This window comes from Berghia stephanieae, chromosome 4 (assembly GCF_034508935.2).
Source record: "Berghia stephanieae isolate SIO BIC M18660-M18661 chromosome 4, UCSD_Bste_1.3, whole genome shotgun sequence".
In the NCBI taxonomy this organism is placed as follows: Eukaryota; Metazoa; Mollusca; class Gastropoda; order Nudibranchia; family Aeolidiidae; genus Berghia; species Berghia stephanieae.
The window spans coordinates 63,889,734-63,913,492 of NC_088363.1; the positions used below are offsets into that span (position 1 = coordinate 63,889,734).

Here is a 23,759-nt window from a genome sequence, read left to right on the forward strand (position 1 = left end):
GACGGTCGGTTTTGAAAATTAAGCTCTCTTGACATTCTCAAAAGACCTATTTTTCAATAATTTGTCGTCTGCTTAAAAGTGATGATAACCGCTGATTTTCTTTTCATCCATTCTTTCGGAAAGAAGATTTTACAAAAAATCAGTTGTTGATTAGAAATGATATTCTCAAAACTACTGGTTTTGTCTGTATTTACTAACTTTTGCGAATTAATCAAAGGTGTACAGAGGTTACAAGTGAAATGAGAATTGAACGGGATAGTCAAAGTTGCTGTTGATTTTTCTGGATAAACTCGCCCTCTTCTTTCAAAATTGAGGTAAACCAATCAAATAACGTCATATATATGATAACTTTGGAACAATTGAATGAAAATGGAAGAAATTTTTGAATGTCAAAAGTAAAAGTGACAAAATGATTTAAAATATAACTTTTGAAAACCTAAGAATGCTTTTTTGAGACAGCAGATGTATCTTTAACTTTAAACTGTTTTTAAAGTGGAGTAGTCGTTTGATATTATTTTCAAAAATAAAAATTGAGAATAATTTTTTACACAGACAGATGGACCTTTAAAAACCATTTAATATGATTCCTTTTTAGATCTATGATAAACGGTTCCAAAGTTATGCTGATTTTACTACATCTTGTAAAAAGCTCAAAATCTGTGACTGGAATTTCTACACTGGACAGCCTCTCGATAAGCTGACTATTGATTGAAATGAGACTTAAGCATTCAGAAAATCGGGTTGGTTACTGGCGGCCAAAATTAAACTTTTACTGCACTACCTTCAATTTTGATGAAATGTGGCATAGACAAAGATAAATGAATAATCTAGATGCATTTTCTTTTATGTCTTTGCTATCTAAATTTTGGAAAAAAATTACAAAAGTTTTTAAATGGCGGAATTTTTATCTTGATATAATGTGCCTACATTGGTTTCAATCACATTGGCTTGATCTCTGCTCTTTAAGATGATACCAGAATCGTTCAGATACTGTAAAAAATTATGCAACAGTGATTGTGTGAAATTGTGTTTTTCAAATTTTAACTCAAACTAGCGCTTCGCTTTTTCAATGGCTAATCGGCACCTGTCTATAGGCTGGAATCAGACTACCTAAAGGTAGGATTTATTTTTTTATATTTATCAACAATAATCGTTGACTATTACGGTGACTAATATGGCACCAAATAGCACATTACTTTAAATGATATTTGCAACTATGGTTATTGTGTATTATCCTTATTTATTATAATTATTATTATTATTATTATTATTATTATTATTATTATTATTATTATTATTATTATTATTATTATTATTATTATTATTATTATTATCATAGTGATGAGTCCACAAAGACATCAACAAAGACAGTATAATGCTGGGGTCAAGTCTGTATACATTTTCAATTTATTTTTAAATTACAAGATTTTCCTCCAATTTTGAATGAATTTACTTGTAAAAATATAAAATCTTAAAAATCTTATTTCACAATCACAGTAAAAACCATTTCTCACAGATATGGGCTGAGAAAATTGGTTCGTTGCTTCTTACAATGAATGTTCCTTTGAGACACACCACTCTCTAAATAAAGTGAAATTCCAGTGGTGACATGTACTAGAGTTAAATTTCTGCAACAATAAGTCCTGTCATTTAGACTAACTTTGTTCATATGTACTTTTTCTTCTAAGATAAATATTTTTGTTATAACTAACTTACTTGTACTTTTAAAAGACTTACATTGTTTCAGCTTTCTTTGCAGGATTTTGATTTTTTTAAGCTTTCGCTCATTAAAAAAAGATATTGTCTTGTTGACTCATTGATTCTCCATATTTTGTTTATGGATAACAAAGTTACTTCTGAAATTAAAATTTTTTGACTTTCTTAAACTTAAATGACTTTGATGACATCATCTGACCTTTTTCATAAAATTTTTGTCTGTAAAAGTTATGATAACTGTTAACTGCCATCCAAACTTTCAGGAGGAAGCATTTACATTTAAATGCATATGTTTTTTAGAAAGCACAATACCATCTCATCTCTCAAAATTTCAAGTCTCGTTTTATCTATAAAGTTTGGCTTGTTTCTAGTAGAGAAGGGTGGCTTTACTTAGTTTAAAACCCTGCGCAAATCAAATTGCATTAGGTTAAATGAAATTGAAGAAAGTGGACTGAGGTTATAAATGGAATGAAACTTGAAACATGATAGTCACAGTCACCGCCAATTATCAGAGAATTAATATATAATACCCAGAAAGAGACTCAAAAGGTTTAAAGCAAGGGCCACTGTAATTTTAAGTTTCATTGATAAGGTCTAAACCATTGAAGATTCTCATACACTTTGCTTTCTATTGTGTGAAGTTGACAAAGTAAATTTTTTTATCCCAATATAGAGCTCATATCAGCACTTCTGTTGGCTTGGGTCCGACTTTGAAAAAGAAAGGCAGAAACATTTTTTTAAAAGATAAAGATAGAAATATTAATATTGGATTGGGATTCACCTCAGGTGGGCATGGCATTGTTAGTCATAAAGTTGCAAGGCTAAAAATCTGTTAAAGTAAATAATTAGGAAAAATGTTTTGAATCTGATTATTATGATTGTTTGTCAACATTTACGTAAAGACTTGCAACCCCTGCCTTCTTTTTCTCCCTTGTGTAATTTCATTAAAAATTTTTTTGCTTTCAGAGTGATATTTGAAACTTTGGGAGCCAACCCAACAGTCAACATTACTAACATGTCTATCATGTCCATTGTGACGTAAAGCAGTTATGGAGGAGTTGGAGGATGGGCCTGGTCCCTCCTCGTCCTCTAAACAGGATGTCAAACGGGAGTGTGTTGAAGCTGCAAATGACAGTAATGGTTCGTTGACATAGATACGTGTTTGTGGTCCTAATAAATAACTTTAGAAAATATAAGCACATATTTAAAAAGGAAACAAAACATTTTTTTCAGTGACACGGAATTGGATGTTTTTATTAATATTGACAATATTAATAGTTTAATTGTCATTATTAATAGTTTTATAGATTTTGAAATAGTGATAATAATGAATAATACATGATGACGGTAACAATTTTATACACTATCTGTGATTCATAAAGTGGCCTTTGGCTTACGATTTGACCAGCTTATTGTTTTAAGTCATATGACTACTTTTGTTTCAGCTGTGAATATCACTTTGCCTGAGCAGCTTCAGAAGATAAATCCTGCTGAAGAATTTGTCAGTGTACGGCATAGGTGGAACACAAGTGAGGTATGAATGAGCCCTTCCCTAATCAGTCATGATAAGTTGTGAGATTGATCCGGAAAAGTAGCCATTCTAAAATTGGTCAATAAGATTCATAACCTAAGCAACTGGTCATTTCCAACAATGTATGGAACATAGATTTATAGATGCATAAAAATCAGTAGCTACAGCAGGATTGAAAATAGGAAAAGCTGACTCCAGTATATTATTACAATATTTAATCTAATTACTTTGGCGTAAGGCAAGTTGTACAACACAGCATTACGTTCTTATTAATATAGTTAAACAAGTTCTTCAAATTTTGTGATGTACAAAATAAATTTGAATGAGAAACATGTTGATTGTATCATAAAGAATGTTGTGGTATTACTGTGGTTGATAAGCACTGGCTGTCGTTCAATAAAGTGAAGTTGTTTTGTGCGCCCTATATTTTCCGTAGATTAGAATGTCAATTAAACAATGAACCTCAATTTTAAAATTTTTATAAAATTAAGGATTTAGCACATACTGCTTTTTGTTTTGAATTTAATATTTATCAATATTCGAATATAGTCTAAATTTAATTCTATTTTACATTCTATACTGCAGGACACATCCCCCCTATTTAGATATTTCATGAATTACAGACCTTTTATTAGTAATTATTGTCATATTTTAATTCGTACTTCCTTACAAACGGGCATTCTATTTCCTGTCCCATCATTGTTTTTGTTTATTCACCTTAACTACGCCATTCACACATATCTCATTTGTCCTTAGTGTTTTTTTCATCGTGTTTTGTTGATAAAGGGGAAATCTGAAACGTCCACAGTATTTGTCTTTGTAAATTCAATACTTATCATTATTATCAAAGTGACAAATTAGGGAGCAGTAACTGGTATGAGATATAGATAGATCTGAAAAAGTTTTTGTAAAAAGTGATTTGTCCGTCACTGTTTCATATACACTTAATTTTCAATTACCGGTTTGTTTTGTGTTTTGATTTCATCAATTTTTTTTAATGAATTGGATTTTTATTAGTTTTCAATTAATGGTTTAATATGAATGTAAAAGGAGTAAATTTAGTTTGTGGTAAATTAATTTGAATTATAAACGTATGTGAATAAATATTTCAGGAAATTGCTTCCATCCTGATTGCATTTGATCGTCATAAAGAATGGTTGATGTTGCCACAGAAGATAAGGTAAGATTTTCTTCTTCCTCACAAGCAGAAGGATTGGCATATGACCCGGATGTAACCGATCATTTTTTTTTTTTTACCCTTCTGCTCATCCAGCATTTATTGAGTAGCTGTCTGTTATAGACTTGCTTGCCATCCGAAAGGTAGCATGCAATTGTTATTGCCTGTTTAATGCTAGAGAAATTGAGGCCAACTCTCACCCCGTAGGCTCCCTAATTTTTAAAATGGCTTTTTATTTTGTGTGCTTGTTTGTTTTTTGCTTACAATGCTTATATATATGAAATTAAACACTTTGCTAATTATCCTGCAGATTTCAATGTTTTGTTTTGTTTTTATTTAAAAAATGGTTCTGTGCTGCTTTAATTACACTGACTTTGGTTGAAAATTTTAAAATCTTAACCCACATTATATAGTGATTACGATTGGGGTGGTTGCAATTCTGAAATTTGCAGTTATAACGAATAGGATAGTATTAATGATGCTGATTATAAAAATTATTGAGTTATGTTGATAAGCTCACAAGTTCTGCAGAAACACGGCTACAATTCTAAGAGTGTACTTTTTCAAATTATTGTATTTATAGAATATTGGATGCCATTTATTTTTTCTTTGTAACTTATTTATCGCTTGCTCTTGTTGAGTGTAAACTCATCCTCTATCTTGATTTTATTATTATTATCCTTGATATTATAATTATGTGAATAAATCCTTCAACGATGTTTTTTTCCGTTATCCAAAAATAAACAAGGGTTTGTTCACTTCCTGTTTCACCCTTACAGGCAAACTCAACACTGTCTTGATTTAATAATAATTTTCAATCTTCCTTCATCCTCATAACTCATTACCACAACTTACAGGTTATGGGCCCAGTCATGCACTGATGTATTAGGTAAATAAATTACCCTGAGTAAACAAACTCTACGAAGTCTGAGGTTAAGTAAACAATCCTTAAAATGTCAACCTACAGAATACCCACCTTCAACGGGGAAGAAAGAAATTACGAGTTATGGGAAACAAAATTCCTTGGGCTAATGCGGCTCAAGAAGATACATGTCTTCAATGACAAAGAAATACAAGTAGATGACGAAGAAAATGCAATCGCCTACGCCGAACTGATCCAGTGTCTAGACGACCTCTCTCTTTCTTTAGTGATGCGTGATGCCAAAAACAAAGGTAAAGAAGCTCTCGCTATTCTTAGAACACATTACCAACCAAAAGGCAAAGCCCGTATTATCACCCTGTATAATGTGCTGACATCGCTTGAAAAATCGAACACAGAATCTGTCACAGATTACATTCTACGTGCAGAGACTGCTGCTGCTTCTTTGAAAACTGCAGGCGAGCAGATTAGTGACAGTTTGCTGGTAGCCATGGTATTAAAAGGCCTACCAAACTCATTTAAATCCTTCATAACTGTCGTAACTCAGAGAGAAACCCCACAGACATTCGGCGAATTCAAAGAAAGTCTGCGAAATGAAGAACAAAATATCAAAACAGAAAACTCTACAGTAATGGCAACGACCACACAGGGTTACAGACCCAAAACAAGTACTAGTACCTTCCAGCAAAAATGGTGCAGAAACTGTAAAATGAAAAACCACAACACCGAGGAATGCCGAAAGAAACAAAAACCGGTGGTGTGAAGTCTGCAAGAGTACTACCCACGATACTAGATTCTGCAGAAGCAAAAACATTCCGCAAAATCCGTGGATGACAACGGTCAGCCCCATTCATTCACCTTCCATATCTGGACACACAAGTTCAACAAAAATGAACCAATCAACCAACACGACCACTCCGTCAAAAGAATTCTTGTAGATAGCGGTGCATCAACACATATCATCACAGACAAAAGTCTGTTCACCCACCTCGAGTCTGACTTTCAAGCTACAAATCATGCCATTGAACTGGCCAACGGTCAAAAGTCGTTCGGTATTGTCAAAGGCCGAGGGGATGCAAAAATCAACGTTTTCAACTCGTTCGGAGAACCACAGCAAATCGTTCTCAAAAACGCATTGTTTGTACCTGAATTCGACCAAAACATCTTATCCGTGGCTGCTGCAACGAGTGATGGAGCTTCGGTTATTTTCAAAGAAAATTCTGCTTCAATGGAATTTAATGGAAGTGTGATCGATGTGTCAAAATGCAAAAATTTATATTTCATAAATACAGTGAAAAAATCCACTATGAAAGAAAAATCTCTTCAATCCTGGCACGAAATTCTAGGGCACTGCAACTGTGAGGACATTCGAAAACTAGGTTCTCTTGGACACATTAAAATTACAAATCCAAATGACAATTTTGAATGTTCAACCTGTGTGCTCGGGAAAATGACAAACGCGAGAAGTCGAGTACCTGACTCAAGAGCAACAAAGCCGCTGGAGAAGATTCACCTTGATTTGGCAGGGCCGATAGATCCTGCTGCAAAAGATGGTTTTCGATACGCTCTCGTTTGTGTGGATGACTACTCTGGTGTGTGTGCTACATATCTGCTAAAGAACAAAAGTGACACAGTGAAAGGTTTTCAGAAATTTCTAGCAGATTCCTCTCCTTTCGGACAGGTAAAATGTGTACGGTCAGACAACGGTGGTGAATTTACCTCTACTGAATTTAAGAACGTTTTGATTTCAAACAAAATTAAACATGAAAAGTCTGCACCATATTCACCCCACCAGAATGGCACCAGTGAAAGACAATGGAGAACGCTATTCGAGATGGCCAGATGTCTACTGTTAGAAGCAAATTTACCCAAATATTTATGGTCCTATGCACTTATGGCTTCTGTTTACATTAGAAATAGATGTATAAATAACAGATTGACACAAACTCCCTTTGAGGCTCTAACAGGCAAGAAACCTGATTATGATAAAATGCACAAATTTGGACAAACGTGCTATGCACTAACTCAAAACCCAAAAAAGTTGGATGCAAGAGCCTCAAGAGGAATTTTTGTCGGTTATGATAAAGAAAGCCCGGCTTATCTCATATATTTTCCAGAAACTGAAAATGTACAAAGAGCAAGATGTGTTAAATTTGAAAACACAATTTCCAACAAAAACAATGATGAAATTTCTAATGATAATGATCAAGAATCAATTTTTGTTGAAGAACAAAAGAAACAAATTCGTTACTCAATTCCAACTCCACCAAATGAACATTTCTTAGAAGATGTCAATTTCCAGTCAAAACCAAATCATTCAGATAAGAATGCTAATGCAGAAACTCCCAATTCCAATGATGAAAATGATAACATTAGTCCTAATGTCAATCAAAATACCACTAAAAACAAAACAAATAGAACTAGAAAGAAACCTAGTTATCTAAATGACTTATTTGAATGACAATGATGATGCAATTGATGAAAGTATGAATTTGATCAATAATTTGCATGAAAATTGTGATGACTGTATTACCCATTATTTTTACAATGCAATCCATAATATTCCCAAATCATACAATGATGCCATGTCTAGCCCTGTTGCAGAGAAATGGCAGGAGGCTATGGAAGAGGAAATGAGGACTCTGGTTGAAAATGATACATTTGAGCTAACATCCTTACCACCTGGCAGGGATGTAGTGGGGGGGAGATGGGTTTATACAATTAAAGAAAATCCATGTAAAGAAGACCAATACAAAGCAAGATTTGTGGCAAAAGGTTACTCCCAAATACCGAATATAGATTACAGGGAAACATTTTCACCCACAGCCCGCATGACCTCAATAAGAACTTTGATGCAAATTTCTGTAAATCACAAAATGACCATTCACCAAATGGATGTCAAGGCAGCTTTCTTGAATGCGCCAATTGATAGAGAAATATTTGTTGAACAGCCTCATGGTTTCAATATAAAGGGTAAAACCAATGAGAAACTTGTTTTGAGATTAAAGAAGTCATTGTATGGGTTAAAGCAAAGCGGTAGACTTTGGAACCAAACCTTGCATGAACATTTGACAGAACAAGGATTTTCCCAATCTCTTTCAGACCCCTGTGTCTATGTAAAGAAACCAGATGGGCAGTGTGAAACAAATGACATAATTGTTTTGATAGCATGGGTTGATGATTTACTTATTGCTTCTCATAATCAAAATGCTTTACGAAAGGTCAAAGAAAATTTGAAAGCAAAATTTCAAATGAAAGATCTAGGAGTATTGAAATACTTTCTGGGTATTGAGTTTAACCAAACTAAAAATGAGGTTTCAATGTGCCAAAGCAAATACACTCAGAAACTGCTTGCAAAATTTAACATGTCAGAGTGCAAACCTAGGTATACACCATGTGAAGTGAACACAAATAAATGTAACAATGAAAATGAAAAATGTTCAGAAGAAGAAGCATCAAGGTACAGAGAGATAGTTGGAGGCTTGATCTATATAATGACTTGTACCAGACCTGACCTTGCTTATGTAGTTACTAAATTGTCACAATTTATGTCCAATCCTCTCTCATTTCATCTGATCATGGCAAAACATGTACTGAGATATCTAAAAGGTACAGCAAACAAAATGCTAACATTCAGAAAATCCACTGATAATGAATTTACACTGACAGGTCATTGTGATGCTGATTGGGCAAATTCTGAGGACAGAAAGAGTATTACTGGGTATGGATTTAAGATATCCAATGAAGGTCCTTTGATTTCCTGGAAATCAAAGAAACAATCAACAGTTGCCCTCTCAACCTGCGAGGCAGAGTATATGTCGCTCGCTGCCGCCACACAAGAAGGCAAATTTCTATGTGCATTACTCTCAGATATGACAGGAAATAAAATTGATAACTTTTCCTTACTTTGTGATAATCAAGGTGCGATAGCTCTATCTAAGAACCCGGTTCAACACAAACGTTCCAAGCATATTGACATTAAATATTTTGTCAGGGATGAAATTGCTAATGGAAAATTGAATCTGTTTTATGTCCCAACTGAAGACAACTTAGCAGATGTTTTCACAAAACCAGTGAGCAAAATCAGGAACAAGTTCATTTCAATTTTAATGGGAGAATAAAAATCATGTACTACCAGATGTTTGTTAAAAACAACTCGAAATCCTTTTTTTTTTTTTTTAAACATGAATATAATCATATATTCTATTTGCATTGAATATAAACTGCACTTTTTTCTCTTTTCAAGAATATCATTCTAATGCATATTGAGATTACATGTGAAAATCCCACATCTTCTTTTCATTTTTATTTTGATTCAATTACCTACTCAATTTTTGTGTGAGAAAGAGCATAACTCAATAACCAAGGGAGATAAGACTTATAAAATTTCTACCTAAAGGGAATTTACACAGTTGCTTTCCATTAATCACTTTTCTTCTAAGATTTTGAATACTGAACAAGTTAATGCTACCAATCTAATAGCATCTCATCTAAATCTAAATAAATCATTATCAAAATGATGCTGATGCTATTTCAACATCTTTCATGACTTAATTCATATCCTACCATTACTTCATGTTTTATATTGTAACTTGTAACATGATGGTTCTATACGATGTAAACCTTTTTTTAAAGTCATGCGGGATGAGTTTATGGGGGGATGTTGAGTGTAAACTCATCCTCTATCTTGATTTTATTATTATTATCCTTGATATTATAATTATGTGAATAAATCCTTCAACGATGTTTTTTTCCGTTATCCAAAAATAAACAAGGGTTTGTTCACTTCCTGTTTCACCCTTACAGGCAAACTCAACACTGTCTTGATTTAATAATAATTTTCAATCTTCCTTCATCCTCATAACTCATTACCACAACTTACAGCTCTACCTTATGTTAAGTGTTTGTTTTTTAGATATTGAAAAAAACTAAGACGATTTTCATATTTGTAGGAACTATTTGTTTTTCCGTCATTCCAATCTTTTATTGGAAAGAGTTAAGCAAATACCTTATGTGTATTTATACATATTTATCTATTTTTAATCTAGACCTGCCAGTGGTTCAATGTTGCTGTACAATCGCAAAGTGGTATTTTATAGAAGGGACGGATATTGTTGGAAGAAGAGGAGAAATGGCAGCACGATTAGAGAGGATCACATGAAACTCAAAGTCCAAGGACTTGAAGTGAGTACATCTGGTTTTGTTTTTTTTTCTCAGTTTTTTATGGTTTTTTTTTTTTTTTGGTTTTTTTATTTTGATCTAACCTACTGAAGACCTATTTGTATCTTTTTTTTTTTTTCAAATTCAAGATGTTTGAATGTGTTTTTAATTTTTAATAATTTGACTATGCACTAATTCATTTGCCTATCTCTTCACGTTAATTTTTACAGATCTGGGTTAAATCTGTTCCAAAAAGGGAGAGAAAAAAAGAGTAAGAGGAACGAAAGACATAAAAATGAAGAAGATAAACAGGGGAAAATTTGTTATTCTTATCATTCCAAAAAAAAAAAAAGATAGAAAGAGAAAGAGGAGGAAGAGGAAAGAGAGAAGAATGAAGAACATAAGCAGGCGGAAAATTTTTGTTCTTATCATGCACTCTTAAATTACAACTCTTCTCAATTGAAGTCCCCAATTCATAAAGTACTAATACTAAATACTATGATTTTCTTTTCTTCTTTTAAAAAAAATCTTTAACAGTGTATATATGGATCTTATGTGCATTCGGCAATCTTACCTACTTTTCATAGACGATGCTATTGGCTCTTGCAGGTAATACTGATTTGCTTTCATAATTAGAGTATGTATCATTTAAATGTTCGCTATGGGTGGTCCCACTTTTTTGTTTTTTTTAAAACTTGTATGAATGCTTCGATTGCATTAACATCATTATTATTATTATTATTATTATTATTATTATTATTATTATTATTATTATTATTATTATTATTATTATTATTATTATTATCATTATCATCATCATCATCATCATCATCATCATCATTATCTGGCTATCCAAGGCGTCTAATTTAAACAAAGAAAATACTGATAAACTGATATTAAAACAAAAATACCAAAGAATAAACATACACAAAATTTATACCCCTCCTTATAAGAATAAGACAACCCTTTTCTGTGGCATATAGTATATTCTTACCCCCCTCCAGAAAAAAAAAAAAAAAGAAAGAAAATAAAGTAATATTATTTAACAATTCCTCAACTACACATGTTTTGTCTCAATCTATTTTAATCTTTCCTAGGCGCCTGTTGTGAAAATCTATTTGTTGCTGTATTCTTAAGGTTATCCATAAATTCATTAAACAGACGCAGCAACTCTTAAATCTCATAGCTTACTAAATAAAAGGATTATGCAACACATCGGCTGGCTCAAGCTTAATTTGTAGTTTTATTTATGTTTGATCTTTTTATACACCTCATGAAAAAAATTTAAGAAACATTAAATAATGATACATTAATACAATTAATGTTATGGATGGTTAGTTTTATATTTTTTAAAAATAGTAAAAACTCACTTCTCCTAAATTTATCATGTTTCTCCATTCTATGTCATCCTCAGAATCCTAACATTGTTCTTCTTCATTATCTGAACGTACCTTACCCCGAAGCTGCTAAACCCTCCATTTTGACTGTCTTTTCTGAATTAAAGCAGAAAGAATGGACAAAGGAGGAACTTGTTGATCAACTTCGACCAATGTGTAAGTTAGATTCCTCCTTAAAGTCAAATATGAATGTGATCCAATGCTAATAATCCAAAACAATCAGTTCCCATTTGAAATTTCCAAGTTCTGGACTTGTTGGATTAATGAACTCATCCCCAAATATCTTAGTTACTCCATTCGCCCGTACTCCTTGATAGATTATTTGACATTATCCTATTATTTAAATCATGTTATGTTATCTTTGATATATACAATATTTTGGCACTCTCTCTTTCCTCTCTTCATTTGCAAACCACCTCTGGTGTATTGTCACAAATGTAGGCAGGTGTCTTGATGTTTTAAACTTCAGGATGTATTTGAGTGCTATCGTAGTGAATTAGCCTTTCTCTAAACTGTTCTGTGGCGATTGAATTTACAACGATAGGTGGTAGGTTATTCAACAAGCTAATAGAAGAGGGGGAGAACAATTGTTCATGGCTTTGTATTCAGGAGCGCAGCACTTTGAATCTTAGATCGCGTCCCCCTTGGTCTTGATCTCATTGTTGCTGGCCTAAGGTTGTTTGGTGGTATAGCTACAAGGTTGTGGAAAACGCAATAGAGCATTTTTAGTTTGGATTGATTCCGTCGCTGTTCCAAAGTTGTTCCAAAGTTGTCCACTGTAATGGTCGAGCCATCTGTGTCACGCTGTCAGTGGTTTTGAAATTGCCTAATGCAAAACGCGCTGCTCTCCTTTGTACCATCTCAAATTTATCTTTATTTCTTTTCGTGATAGGGTCCCAGGCAGGGCTTGCATATTCAATGACTGGTCTTATTGACGTTGTATAACATTTGGCCTTGATGTAACTGGAGGAGCTTCTTATGTTTCTGTTCAGAAGGGCAGTTATGGAATGAATGGCTTTGGAGAAATTGGAAATGGATGTCTTTGTAGAATTCTTATCACTGGCAAAAATTATTTGGTGTACTTATAATTCAAAGTTTTCAAAAACTCTGGCACATTCTTTTGCAAAGTACGGCTGTGGATTTTGTAGGAGGGACATAGTCAAGGGACCCAAACAGTGTTTGTGTTTACAGATAGAAGAGCATCCATATGTATAAATGTTCCTCATTTGTTGCATTGGGCTTCTTTGAAACATGTTTAATGAATCAACGATATTATTTTAAGTGGTACATTTTCTCAAATTGGAATCTGCATTTATGAACTGTTTTGCTGCTGCCCAATCATCCTTATTGGATTTTTGTTTTGTAGTACCTATGATGCGTGATGGCAGCAGAGAACATTTGTTTGTTTCTCAATTCTAAGACAGACTTAAGGTCATCCTTAAATTCCTAAAATAATCTCTTTAAAGTCAGTAAATATTAAATCACCCAGCCCATTCAATAAAAGGAATATGTAACACTGAATATACATCAGTTAACCCAAGCATAAATATTTTAAAGTTCATGTAAGTTTACCTAAGGTCTAATTTTTGTACACCTATTTTGAGATATCGCCACAAAAAAGTTCAGTCTAAAACTGATCTATCTGTTTTGTGTATTTCTTGAAGGGATTTTTCATGAAAACAATTTCTCAGCATTTCATGAGTTTGTCTTGGAGTTTCTCAACCTAACTTATTCATTTATTTCATTTTAGAAATTAAATAATGTATGATGAGTCAAGTGCTTTACCACGGAGTTAACAAAACCCTCTTATATTTTTGAACGCATTTAAATTTCAGTGTCACAGGTTGGTCAGACTGCAGATGAAGATGAGAACACAGGTGAAGAGAAGAAAGTAAGTTTTTGTCATACATGCTTTTTTCTCATTTTTTTTTTTTTCATGTCTTAACAAGTCTAATTAGCAAACAATATGCATTACTTGATTGAAATTTCTGGTTTCATTCAAGCAGTGGCTTATACAATATTCGAATTTACTAGGATCAAAGTAAATATTACCATTACCTTACTATGGGACAGTTTTTTTTGCAGTGTGTACATATTACATTATTAGAATGGTATGCTATCAACAGAGTTTTTGGTGCTGGGGTCAAACTTTTCTACCTTTTTACTTCTTTCAATCCTGTTATGACCATTCAAAGGAAAAGAAAAAATATTGAAAACAAAACAAAAAGAAAATACAAAGTAATTGAAAATATGGCGTTACCTTTTCATCTAAAGAATAAAGTGTATACAGTTGACTCTTCTTAATCGCACATTTCTGGCTAGTGTGTCGATTAAGCGGAGAAGCTAAAAATAGCATCTAAGCACTGGTATTCATTCATATAGGACATTCCCCTCTTAGTTTTCTATGGGCTTGGAACCGTCTTGTTCAAGACATGGCCTCATTAGATGGTTTTTTTTTTTTGTTTGCTTTTCAGTTGTTTTTTTTTTCTATTTCGTTTTTTTTTTTTTTCTCTCTTTTCTTTTTATCTTTCGACAAAAAAATGTGACATTATTGTTTGTAAGAATACTAATCGTGAAGCGCTGATTGCTTTCTATTCTGTGCAAGCTGTTTATAAAGCCTTGCATCCAATCTCGCCAATGTTCGTTAGTCATCTGTCAATCATTCGTCTTGGATGAAGCGTCATAGTTTGTCCACTATGTAAAATTTTTCAGTGTTTGTCAGGGGTGCTATTATCTGGCAGTTAAAACTTCACCCGCATACATGCTCACATGCAGTCTCGCTACAACATGTGCACACATCTTATTGTTACTCTTATAACGTTTAGATATTTTTTTCCAATCAAGATGGAATGATTGTGTAGCAATTAAGCAGATAAGGTGTGCGATTAAGCGGAGCGATTATATAGAAAAAATTCAGTTTTTCAGGAATGTGTAGCGTAAAATCAGAGTTTGCGATTAACCAATGTGCAATTAAACGGAGTCGACTGTATAAGGCATCAGGATGCCTGGATCAGATATATACATTTAATGATGAAGCACTGTTGAAAACTTCCATTAATGAATCTGTTAGTAGCTACAGCTGGCCCATTGTTGACAGATGCCTTTTCATTTTGGCAGCTTTGTTATCTTGTATCTGTTTTCCAACATGCTTTCTGTCTTTGTCTTGGAATCAGATTACTTGGTTTTGTCCTGGCCCTGGCCGGAGTCCTAACTGGGAGGGAAACAGTCAAATGCATAGTTAGTGTTTTGGGAGATATTTTTTTCCTTGTAAATCATCTCTCTTATGTATTATTATATTTGTTATTTTGAATGTATAATGTAAGCATTTGAGTGTATTCCTCTTTGTTGGATTTTGTGCTTGTGTCCGGATGAGACTTATAGGTGATCTCAAACAAAGTACATTGGTGGTATGATCTTGGAATCTACATCTGATCCCTATTTGTTCCAAGTTCCCCTATGTCTTACTTTTTCTTGGGTGCTTTAATTGTAATTCTAGAACTTTTTACTTACCCATTTTCTTCCTTTTTACTGGCGCTGATATAACCTAAATGTGTTGCCAGCGCCATAAAACCCTTAAAAACAAACGAAACTATCTTGTATCTGTCAGTTTCCACTCTATTCATCTTTTTAACCAACTACTCTTACTGAGTTCTCCCACATGTCCTGCCCCTCTTTTGTTAACAAAACTTCAGTTTTGATGATCCCTTGTACTTAAACATGAATTTTGTCAGATTAATTTTATTATCAGCACCCTTCTCGCCTTTGTATTTTGTGTCATTTTAATTTTGTTGACACGATCAATGATTTGTCATTTCCCATGTTATGCATTTATAGTAAAATAAAATACACATTGAATATAATGACTTTCAAAGTTTTGTTAAGATATATATGTGATAAACATCAAATAAACAAAAACCTAAAACTCTGAAATCTGACAGTTACGTCTGTAAGTTTCATCTTAAAATAATCAGTTTATTACTTCTGGTATTTTATTTGTTTATTTATTATTTATTTTTTATGGTGTTAAATGAATGGAAAAGATGAGATTTTCTTACTATATCATGTTGAAGATATATTTGTAAGGACTCTTTTAATAAAATTACATCAAAATGTTTATAGCGGTGATTGAATACGTCAATAGAATTTTTTTAAGACAGGAAAAACCTTAAATCTCAATTAACTTTTTTTTTTCTCATAAATTTATCCTGGAGATTATTATATTGTATTTAAATCTGTGCTTTTATAACAGATTGAAAGAATCCTTGAAGAGTTGCTTCCTGTATTGATGCCATCCAAAGATGAAAAAGGCAATCAAGTGTTTTCTTTGTCTCATGGACTTGGCACTCAGATTCTGAATTCAACTCATACAGCCACCCTTAACCGTTTAATTGCCCCAAGACAGACACCATCCTCATCAAATTCTCATACCTGCAAACAACCAGAACCTTCACAACAATCTCAGAAACATGAGCAGGAGAGGTTAATCCCTCAAGCTGATCATTTTCAGAGAAAGACCAAAGATTCCCAAATCCAACAGCCACTTCAAGTGAAGAATGCTTCATCTCACCCATTGCCACACAAAGGATTAAATACACTTCAAATCACTACCCATTCATCAGCTTTAGCATCCAAACCTGCCCAAAAAGCAACAACGATTTGCACTGTCAAAGGAGATGGTAAAAATAGCTCATCTACCCAGCAAGCCACTTATTCTAACATCACTGTTTTCTCAAATAATTCTAATAATCTCATACATCACCATAATATTCAAAACCAACAGCATAATATTCAACAACAACCTCCGTCTATAAATAGACAAAAAATGGTAATACATAACACCTCAACAAATAGTGAAATTGTTCCCACAACATCTATAAGCACTTTAGAATCAGATACAGAGATGACTGACAGCTTTGTCAACCACAACGTAAATGTTTCAAAGGAAGGATTATCAGACACAATGATCAAAAAGAATAATCAATTTCTTGTCTCATCCAGTTGTCAGACCAGCCATTTTAATTCATCCCTCAATTCCTTGATGGAAGCCGATGTGAATGCATCTCTTGCGTCTATGGATGTTACTGTTCAGTCTCAGGTATTAGTTTTTCTCTATAATGTGTATATTATTTTGAAAAACTGACAGAATGAGTAATGTATCAGAAAGCTTGAGAATAAATGGCATGCAGAAATTTGGAAACAGTCTTAATGATTTTTAAAAATCTGAACTTCACATAATACGATTACTACACTGTAATTACAAAGTAGAGTAAACTTTTCAGTTAGTACATTTTATCCCCAACCCTATTAAGGTGTTTTCATCATGGCAAGATGTAATTATAATCAATGTTTGTTTGGGGTTTTTTTAGTACAACTCTCAGTGCAATCCAAACCAATGAACTGACACCTTGGCATTAATACTTAGCCAATCTAACAGATGACTTGTTCATCATCTATAAACATCTCACATTTGCCCTAGGTAACAACAATGTGACTCTGGCATTGCTCTCTTTGTTTAAATGGCAAGATCTAATGTCAGCTTAGAAGTGACCCGAATCCTGCTTCTGAAACGTTCAGGATTTCGTTGGCAAAACTTCATTTTGATAGATCTGTTTTCTTAAAGCAAACTTTTCTAATGAAACGATAATTACTTCAACTGAAAGTTAACTATTTGGTCTGTATCTTGTATTATGCCATTATTGTTTGAAGGTGATATTTTAAGTATTTACATGCTTACCACACTCCTGTTCATTCCCTTTTTTTTCAGGGACAAATGATGCAACAGTCAGCTCATCCCTCTGAAATTTACCCAAAAGTTGCTCAAACTTGCACTCATCAACATTCAAGTCATCAACAGCAGCAGAATTTTAGTCAGTTACACCAGGTTGCTCAACAACATCATTCCCCTCATCTCCAAAATTTAGCTCAAAACTCGAATCAACTTCCCTCAGAACCCCAGGTAAGATTATGTGTCAGTTGTAGTAATCAATTCTTTCACATGATGCTACCCGTTAAATATGCAGGTACAAATAGGTAAATTTGGTGATTAAAAAAAACAAAGCAAAACAATTTTTTTAAAATGATAATAAACTAACATTGATAATTTGTGTCTTCAAAATGCAAAGCTGGTATTCATCAAAATAACTGAATGCTAGTTTATGATTTGTCAAAGTGAAAATCTAAAAATAGATGAATAAATTCTGTAACAAGCATGTGAAAAATTTTAAATCATGAGAGTACATGACATTGCTTCACAAGTATGGACTGTTATTTGCAGTCACTCGTTAACATCCTTTTTAAAATTTGTGTATCCCATCAAAGAATAAAAAGATAAGCACTACAAACAACTTTCAGATACTTTAAAGAAACTATCTATTGATTTAATGATCTTTGAAATCTTTGAATGTCATGTTAATTTAGTTGTCTTCTCAAATTACTATTGGTGGCCGATTTGATAGATCTGTCAGCAAAACCATGAGTCTATGATTTTATCTCCAGTTCTGTGATTTTAAAATTTGTGAGGATCATTTTCTTTTCCTCCTCATTCATTTTGTACACCTATTAAATATACAATACATTTCGATCACATACCTTTTACTTGGCCATTTAGTGAAGGGCAGATGTTGGCTGGGGCTACTAGTAGCCTTTGCCCTTATTTCTTGCCCCTTTGTTTGTGGCCCTTTGTTCTTCTCCTGAAGTGAAATTTGATCTGATACCCATAAAGGTGCATATTTGAGTGTTGTAGTTGCTTAACTTTTAACTTACCTTATTGCCCCTTTCTGTGGTGTACCATCTTCCTTTTCTAAGGGATTGAAATGACCTCTGACTTCTGATATAAACTGACTAAAAATGGAAGTTTATTTGTATATATTACGACGAGTTATCACTACTGAGATCATCTGTATTGTTATTATCATATATTGATTCTTTTATGATTTTAATCTGTTTTCAGCTACTTTCAAACTCTATACAATCCCAGCAACCCCAACAAAATCAGCAAACTCCTTTTATCACCTTACATTTGAAAGCAGCCACCAATTCCACTGACAACAATCCCGGTTTTGTTCTCAGTTTGCAAGGAGCAACTTTGGTCACACCAGATTCACGTTCAATGGTAAGGAAAGATTGAAAAGCCTGTCAGAAAAGAGAAATGCAAGAAAAAAACCATCCCGAATAATTTGTCTTCTTGCTGTGTATGCTCCTGTTTCATACACACCTTTTCACATTTCTATCATACACCAGTGCTCCCTAATTATTCACTATGATTTTTTTTTTCAAAATGAAGATGGAACATACCCTATTGTCATCGTCCTCATCCTCTTATGTTCAATGTTTGTTGATTATGATACTGGCAAGGATTCCCAGTGGAACATGTACGCATTAAATCATCTCAACTAGAGGGTAACCTCTGTTCTGTAATTGTAGCATATCAAATAAGTAGTCAGGAGGTCTGAGGTTAGATCCCCAGTTGAGGCAGGCTGATTTCTTTGGGTAGTTTCCTCTTGTATTTTTCTTACTGCTTTGTCTAACATTGTTACATACACACCTTTTCATATTTTTATCACACACCACTGCATCTCCTTAATTTGTCACTGTAAACCAAACGTTTTTTTGAGGTTTTAAGGTAAAGCACTACACAAATGTAATTTATTTAAATTTATTTGTTTTGTAAACAATTACTTACATATTCTTTTGTTATTTAATTTTTTTTTCCTGTCTATTTTTTTTGTTTTTTTTTAAAAAGTTATTTATACTTTCTTTCATTGATATTTACCTTCTTTTTTAACTATTGTTTTTCGTAATTTATGCTATTTTAAGATATTTTTTTTTGTACATTATTTTACTTTGATTCATATCGAAACATTGTTATTTGTATGGAAATATTTTCAGTGTTAAAGGTGCAATCAATTACAAAAAGTACATAGGTTCGCATTGCTATGTTGATTTACTAGATCAAATAAATTTCCCCTTTCCTCTCATTAGATTTGATTTATACTCATTTCTTTTCAGGCAATGCCAACTGGGAACCCTGCACAATCTTTAGATATTTCCAACTCAAATGGTGTAGTGCTCATTGCTAGCCAAAATCAGTCAGGACAGCTTTTGTTAAATAGAATCTCAGATAATCAGAATAACCACAACATCACAAATCCGATCTCATCAGCTGCGGCGCCTGGAGCTCCTTACATCATGTCTGCCTCGTCTTCTTTACCATCATCCAGCGGGCAAGAAAATTTTAAAAATGAAGTGAACAATCCAGCTTATTTAAGCAACCTTTCACTGAATCCACCAGTGGCCTCAGTCCCATCATCAGTTGGGTTTCATGGATTGAGTCCACAAAACCCTCATATTTTTTCTTTATCTACAATGTCCAATGCGAATGTTTTGCCGTCATTATCTTGTCCTGTGAATGTTAATCAGCAACAGTCCACAACAGGATTCAACACACCAACACCACAGAAAGAACATACTTTTCAAAAATCATCTTCCAGGGGTTCTCTTGAGAATGTCATGCCCTCCTCATCAGTAAGAAATAGTGATAATTTAACAAGAACTTCCCCAAGCAGCTTGTCATCTTTATCAATGACAACATCAGTCCATGACCCGATCAAAGATCTCAGAAAACCAATATTATTTAATATGGAAACAACTGCTAGCACTTCCTCTGTGCCAGAAACCAAAGACTTCAACAAAATGGATATGAGTTCTTCAAACACTGTTGGGATGCAGGATGTAGCTCTCGAAGGTCAACAAGCATCTCAAGACTCCATGATAAATAGTGTACCTCCTTTTTTTTATAATGATAAGGATATGGTAAGTATGCTCTCTTCCATTCATATAATTATAATATACAAGAATAGTCACCTGTTTGATCAATGGGAGATCGGAATCAATCTTCAGAATTACACACTCTTCCATATTCCATTTGAGATCCATGAGTTAATAGAGGTTGCCAATTTCAATTATAGAGGAATTTCTTATCAATAGCAGTATTATGATATGGATCCCCCTGGCAAAAATTTAAATTTTATGAAATTTGACAGAACAATTTTTTTTTAAAATATGAAATTAATGTGATGTTTAATTGAATTCATAATATATTGAGCCAATTTCATGTAATTTGTAAATACCATGCAAAATTTGTTAATGATTTGCTCAGTGGATGAGTCATAGCATTGCAAAAAATCAGTTTCCTACAATTTGATATTCTTTAACTTTTTTTTTTTTTGTGGGGTATCGGATTGACCAGCACTTGCCTCACAAGCAAAAAGCAAAAGGACAGGTGCAAATCCAGAGTGCAGCCGATTTTTTTTTATCTAAACCCCTGTCCAGTGAGCAATGGTTTTGTAGCTGGGTCTCTTAATTTTTTTAGGAAAGCTCTTTGCAATATACTATCATCCTAATTGAAGGATAGCTAGCGATTACTACCATCCATTTAAAACTACAGACACCAGAATGAATTTCAGCTATAGGGGCCTTTAAGCTCTGAAGGATTACTTTTTAAACTTTTTCTAAATATAAAAAATTGTACCACTTTTAACAAAGAATACTATTTTGTCCTGAAATATCGATCATGGTTCTAATTCTAACATTGGTATTTTTTTATTTGTTTCAGATAACCAATCCTGATTCCTGTGATACTTTAGATGGCAGCTTCTCTTTGCCCACTTCTGACCTCAATCTTTATGAATACCTGGACTTGCATGACTTGCAGGATTTAACTGTGTCCCCTCTTGCCCCTGTGATTAGCTCCCAGCACAGCTCCACCACATCTCATTATCTGTGGGATAGCAATGGCCTCCCTACAGCTAACCCCAGCACAGTAGACAGTCATACCCTAAATATTGGAAAGTCTGCCTCTTCTGACAGGCCTGTAGATGTGTTGCTTGATAAAAATGGTATGTTATCACTTTTCTGTGATGATTTTAACCATAGAGCCTTGGCAGTGATATCCCTAAATTTTACCAGACTGTAAGATAATTGATAATTCAGTCTTCAACTAAAGCTAAGATAAATAATAATAATAATGGTATAGATTTATAGTGCGCCAAACATCCCTTCATCATTTTAGAGCACTAGCCTTTTCTTGATTCTTCATGAGACAGAAGCCACCATCAGTATTCTACTGAATTAAATCGAAATTAGAGAGAATTTATTTTAGCAGATGAAATTTGTTGTATTTTGACAGTGATGAAAAATAGGAAAGAAAGAAATAATTTTTGAAAAAATTAAAAGCACTGTATTTTCCCACAGATGTGTCGCCTATTGTCGGAGATCATCTTCATCTTTACAATAGCCACCAACACCAGTCATATCAGCAACAGCAATCATCACATTTTCTTTCCTGTCATGAGGTTTATGAAAATCCGCTCCAAATGTCACCAACCTCTCCCAACCACCCAGGGGCTCCACCACGAACATTTTCCCAAAATACTTCCCCTATACCAGTCACCACCGCTTCAACCCCACTCCCTTGTACAGTCTCTCCCTTGCCTTCCTCTCCCCCCACAAATAATTACCAATGTGATATCCGTGACTCTTTGACAGAAGACTCAGAAATTGGTTCTGTGATAATAGATTTTGCTCCAAACTGGGCATATTCTAAGGTAAGTACAGGAAAACGCTAGTTTTTACAATAGTTTATGGGCAGCTCTACTTATTTACTTTAGAGTCCATTGTTTTTTGGGGTTTTTTTTGGTAAAAGGATAAAAACATGTTTATCATCTTTTACGTGTTGGAGAATGCCATTAAATTCTTACAGACAAACAAAAATTCTATTTAACTCAACAATTTCAATAGATTTTGCTCAGTAATACCAAGTATCTTTATCCTGTACAGGTTCTAAAAAAAATTCTCTTCATTAGACTCACATTGTTCTTTCTCGGACAATTTTCATACCACCACTTTTGATATTTGTCTGCAAACAAATGCATAAAGGAATTTGAAGTATCTGGTGACTAAGAATTGTTCTCAATAAGTTTCATCACATATATTATTTTTTTTATCAACCTTTTTTATACGTGAATCATCATATTTTTTTAATACAGTCAAAACTGCTTGATGAACAGTGCTGTTACAATTAAGCATCATTCCAATTAACCGATTCTATGAATGGCTTCTTACATTGAATAACCAATTGGGACTACTGGGTGGGGATCCTGACCTCCCATAGCGGGCAGGGAGGTCCATACTGTGTCTTCTATCCCCTTATATCTGTTTTCCAACATGCTTTCTGTCTTTGTCTTGGAATGAGGCTACTTGGTTTTGTCCTGGCCCTGATTGGAGTCTTGGCTGGGAGGGAAACAGTCAAATGCATAGTTATTGTTTTGGGAGATGATATTTTCCTCCTTGTAAATCATCTCTCTGTTATGTATTATTATATGTGCTATTTTTAGTGTATAATGTAAGCATTTGAGTGTATTCCTCTCTGTTGGATTTTGTGCTTGTGTCCGGATGAGACTTATAGGTGATCTCAAACTAAGTACATTGGTGGTATACTCGTGGAATCTACATCTGATCCCTATTTGTTCCCAGTTCCCCTTTGTCTTACCTTTTCTTGGGTGCTTAAATTGTAATTCTAGAACTTTTTACAATCCATTTTCTTCCTTTTTACTGGCGCTGATATAACCTAAATGAAATGTGTTGCAAGCTCCGTAAAACCCTTAAAAACAAAAACAAAACAATTGGGACTATTCACATATAGTAACTGTTGCAGCAACTAGAGTAATGTTGAAGTTGTAATAAAGAGCTTCTCTTGGGTTGCTTTGACAAGATACTGCTTTGCAAAAAAAAAAAAAAAGATAATTGTGAACATTTCATTTGTGTTGCCATGACAACAGATTTAAAGACACTTACTGACCATCTAGTGACCACACATAGTTTATACCAAATTGTCATTTT

General features: G+C 33.6%; 1 protein-coding gene across 7 annotated transcripts in view; it reads left to right on the forward strand.

Annotated features, from left to right (window-relative positions):
- Positions 1-23,759, forward strand: part of LOC144971012 (calmodulin-binding transcription activator 1-like) — a 55,737-nt gene that overhangs the window by 913 nt on the left and 31,065 nt on the right. For 6 of the 7 annotated variants that reach the window (XM_078911301.1, XM_078911299.1, XM_078911306.1 and 3 more), the window contains exons 2-14: positions 2,683-2,856; positions 3,162-3,250; positions 4,360-4,427; positions 10,353-10,488; positions 11,002-11,073; positions 11,879-12,017; positions 13,697-13,752; positions 16,111-16,956; positions 17,626-17,817; positions 18,811-18,972; positions 19,869-20,672; positions 21,475-21,757; positions 22,113-22,465. In XM_078911301.1, coding sequence (XP_078767427.1) covers positions 2,766-2,856; positions 3,162-3,250; positions 4,360-4,427; positions 10,353-10,488; positions 11,002-11,073; positions 11,879-12,017; positions 13,697-13,752; positions 16,111-16,956; positions 17,626-17,817; positions 18,811-18,972; positions 19,869-20,672; positions 21,475-21,757; positions 22,113-22,465 — 3,291 coding nt within the window. In that variant the 5' untranslated portion in view covers positions 2,683-2,765. Of the gene's footprint in view, positions 1-1,054; positions 1,117-2,682; positions 2,857-3,161; positions 3,251-4,359; positions 4,428-10,352; positions 10,489-11,001; positions 11,074-11,878; positions 12,018-13,696; positions 13,753-16,110; positions 16,957-17,625; positions 17,818-18,810; positions 18,973-19,868; positions 20,673-21,474; positions 21,758-22,112; positions 22,466-23,759 lie in introns of all 7 variants that reach the window. The other variant, XM_078911300.1, reaches the window with a different exon arrangement.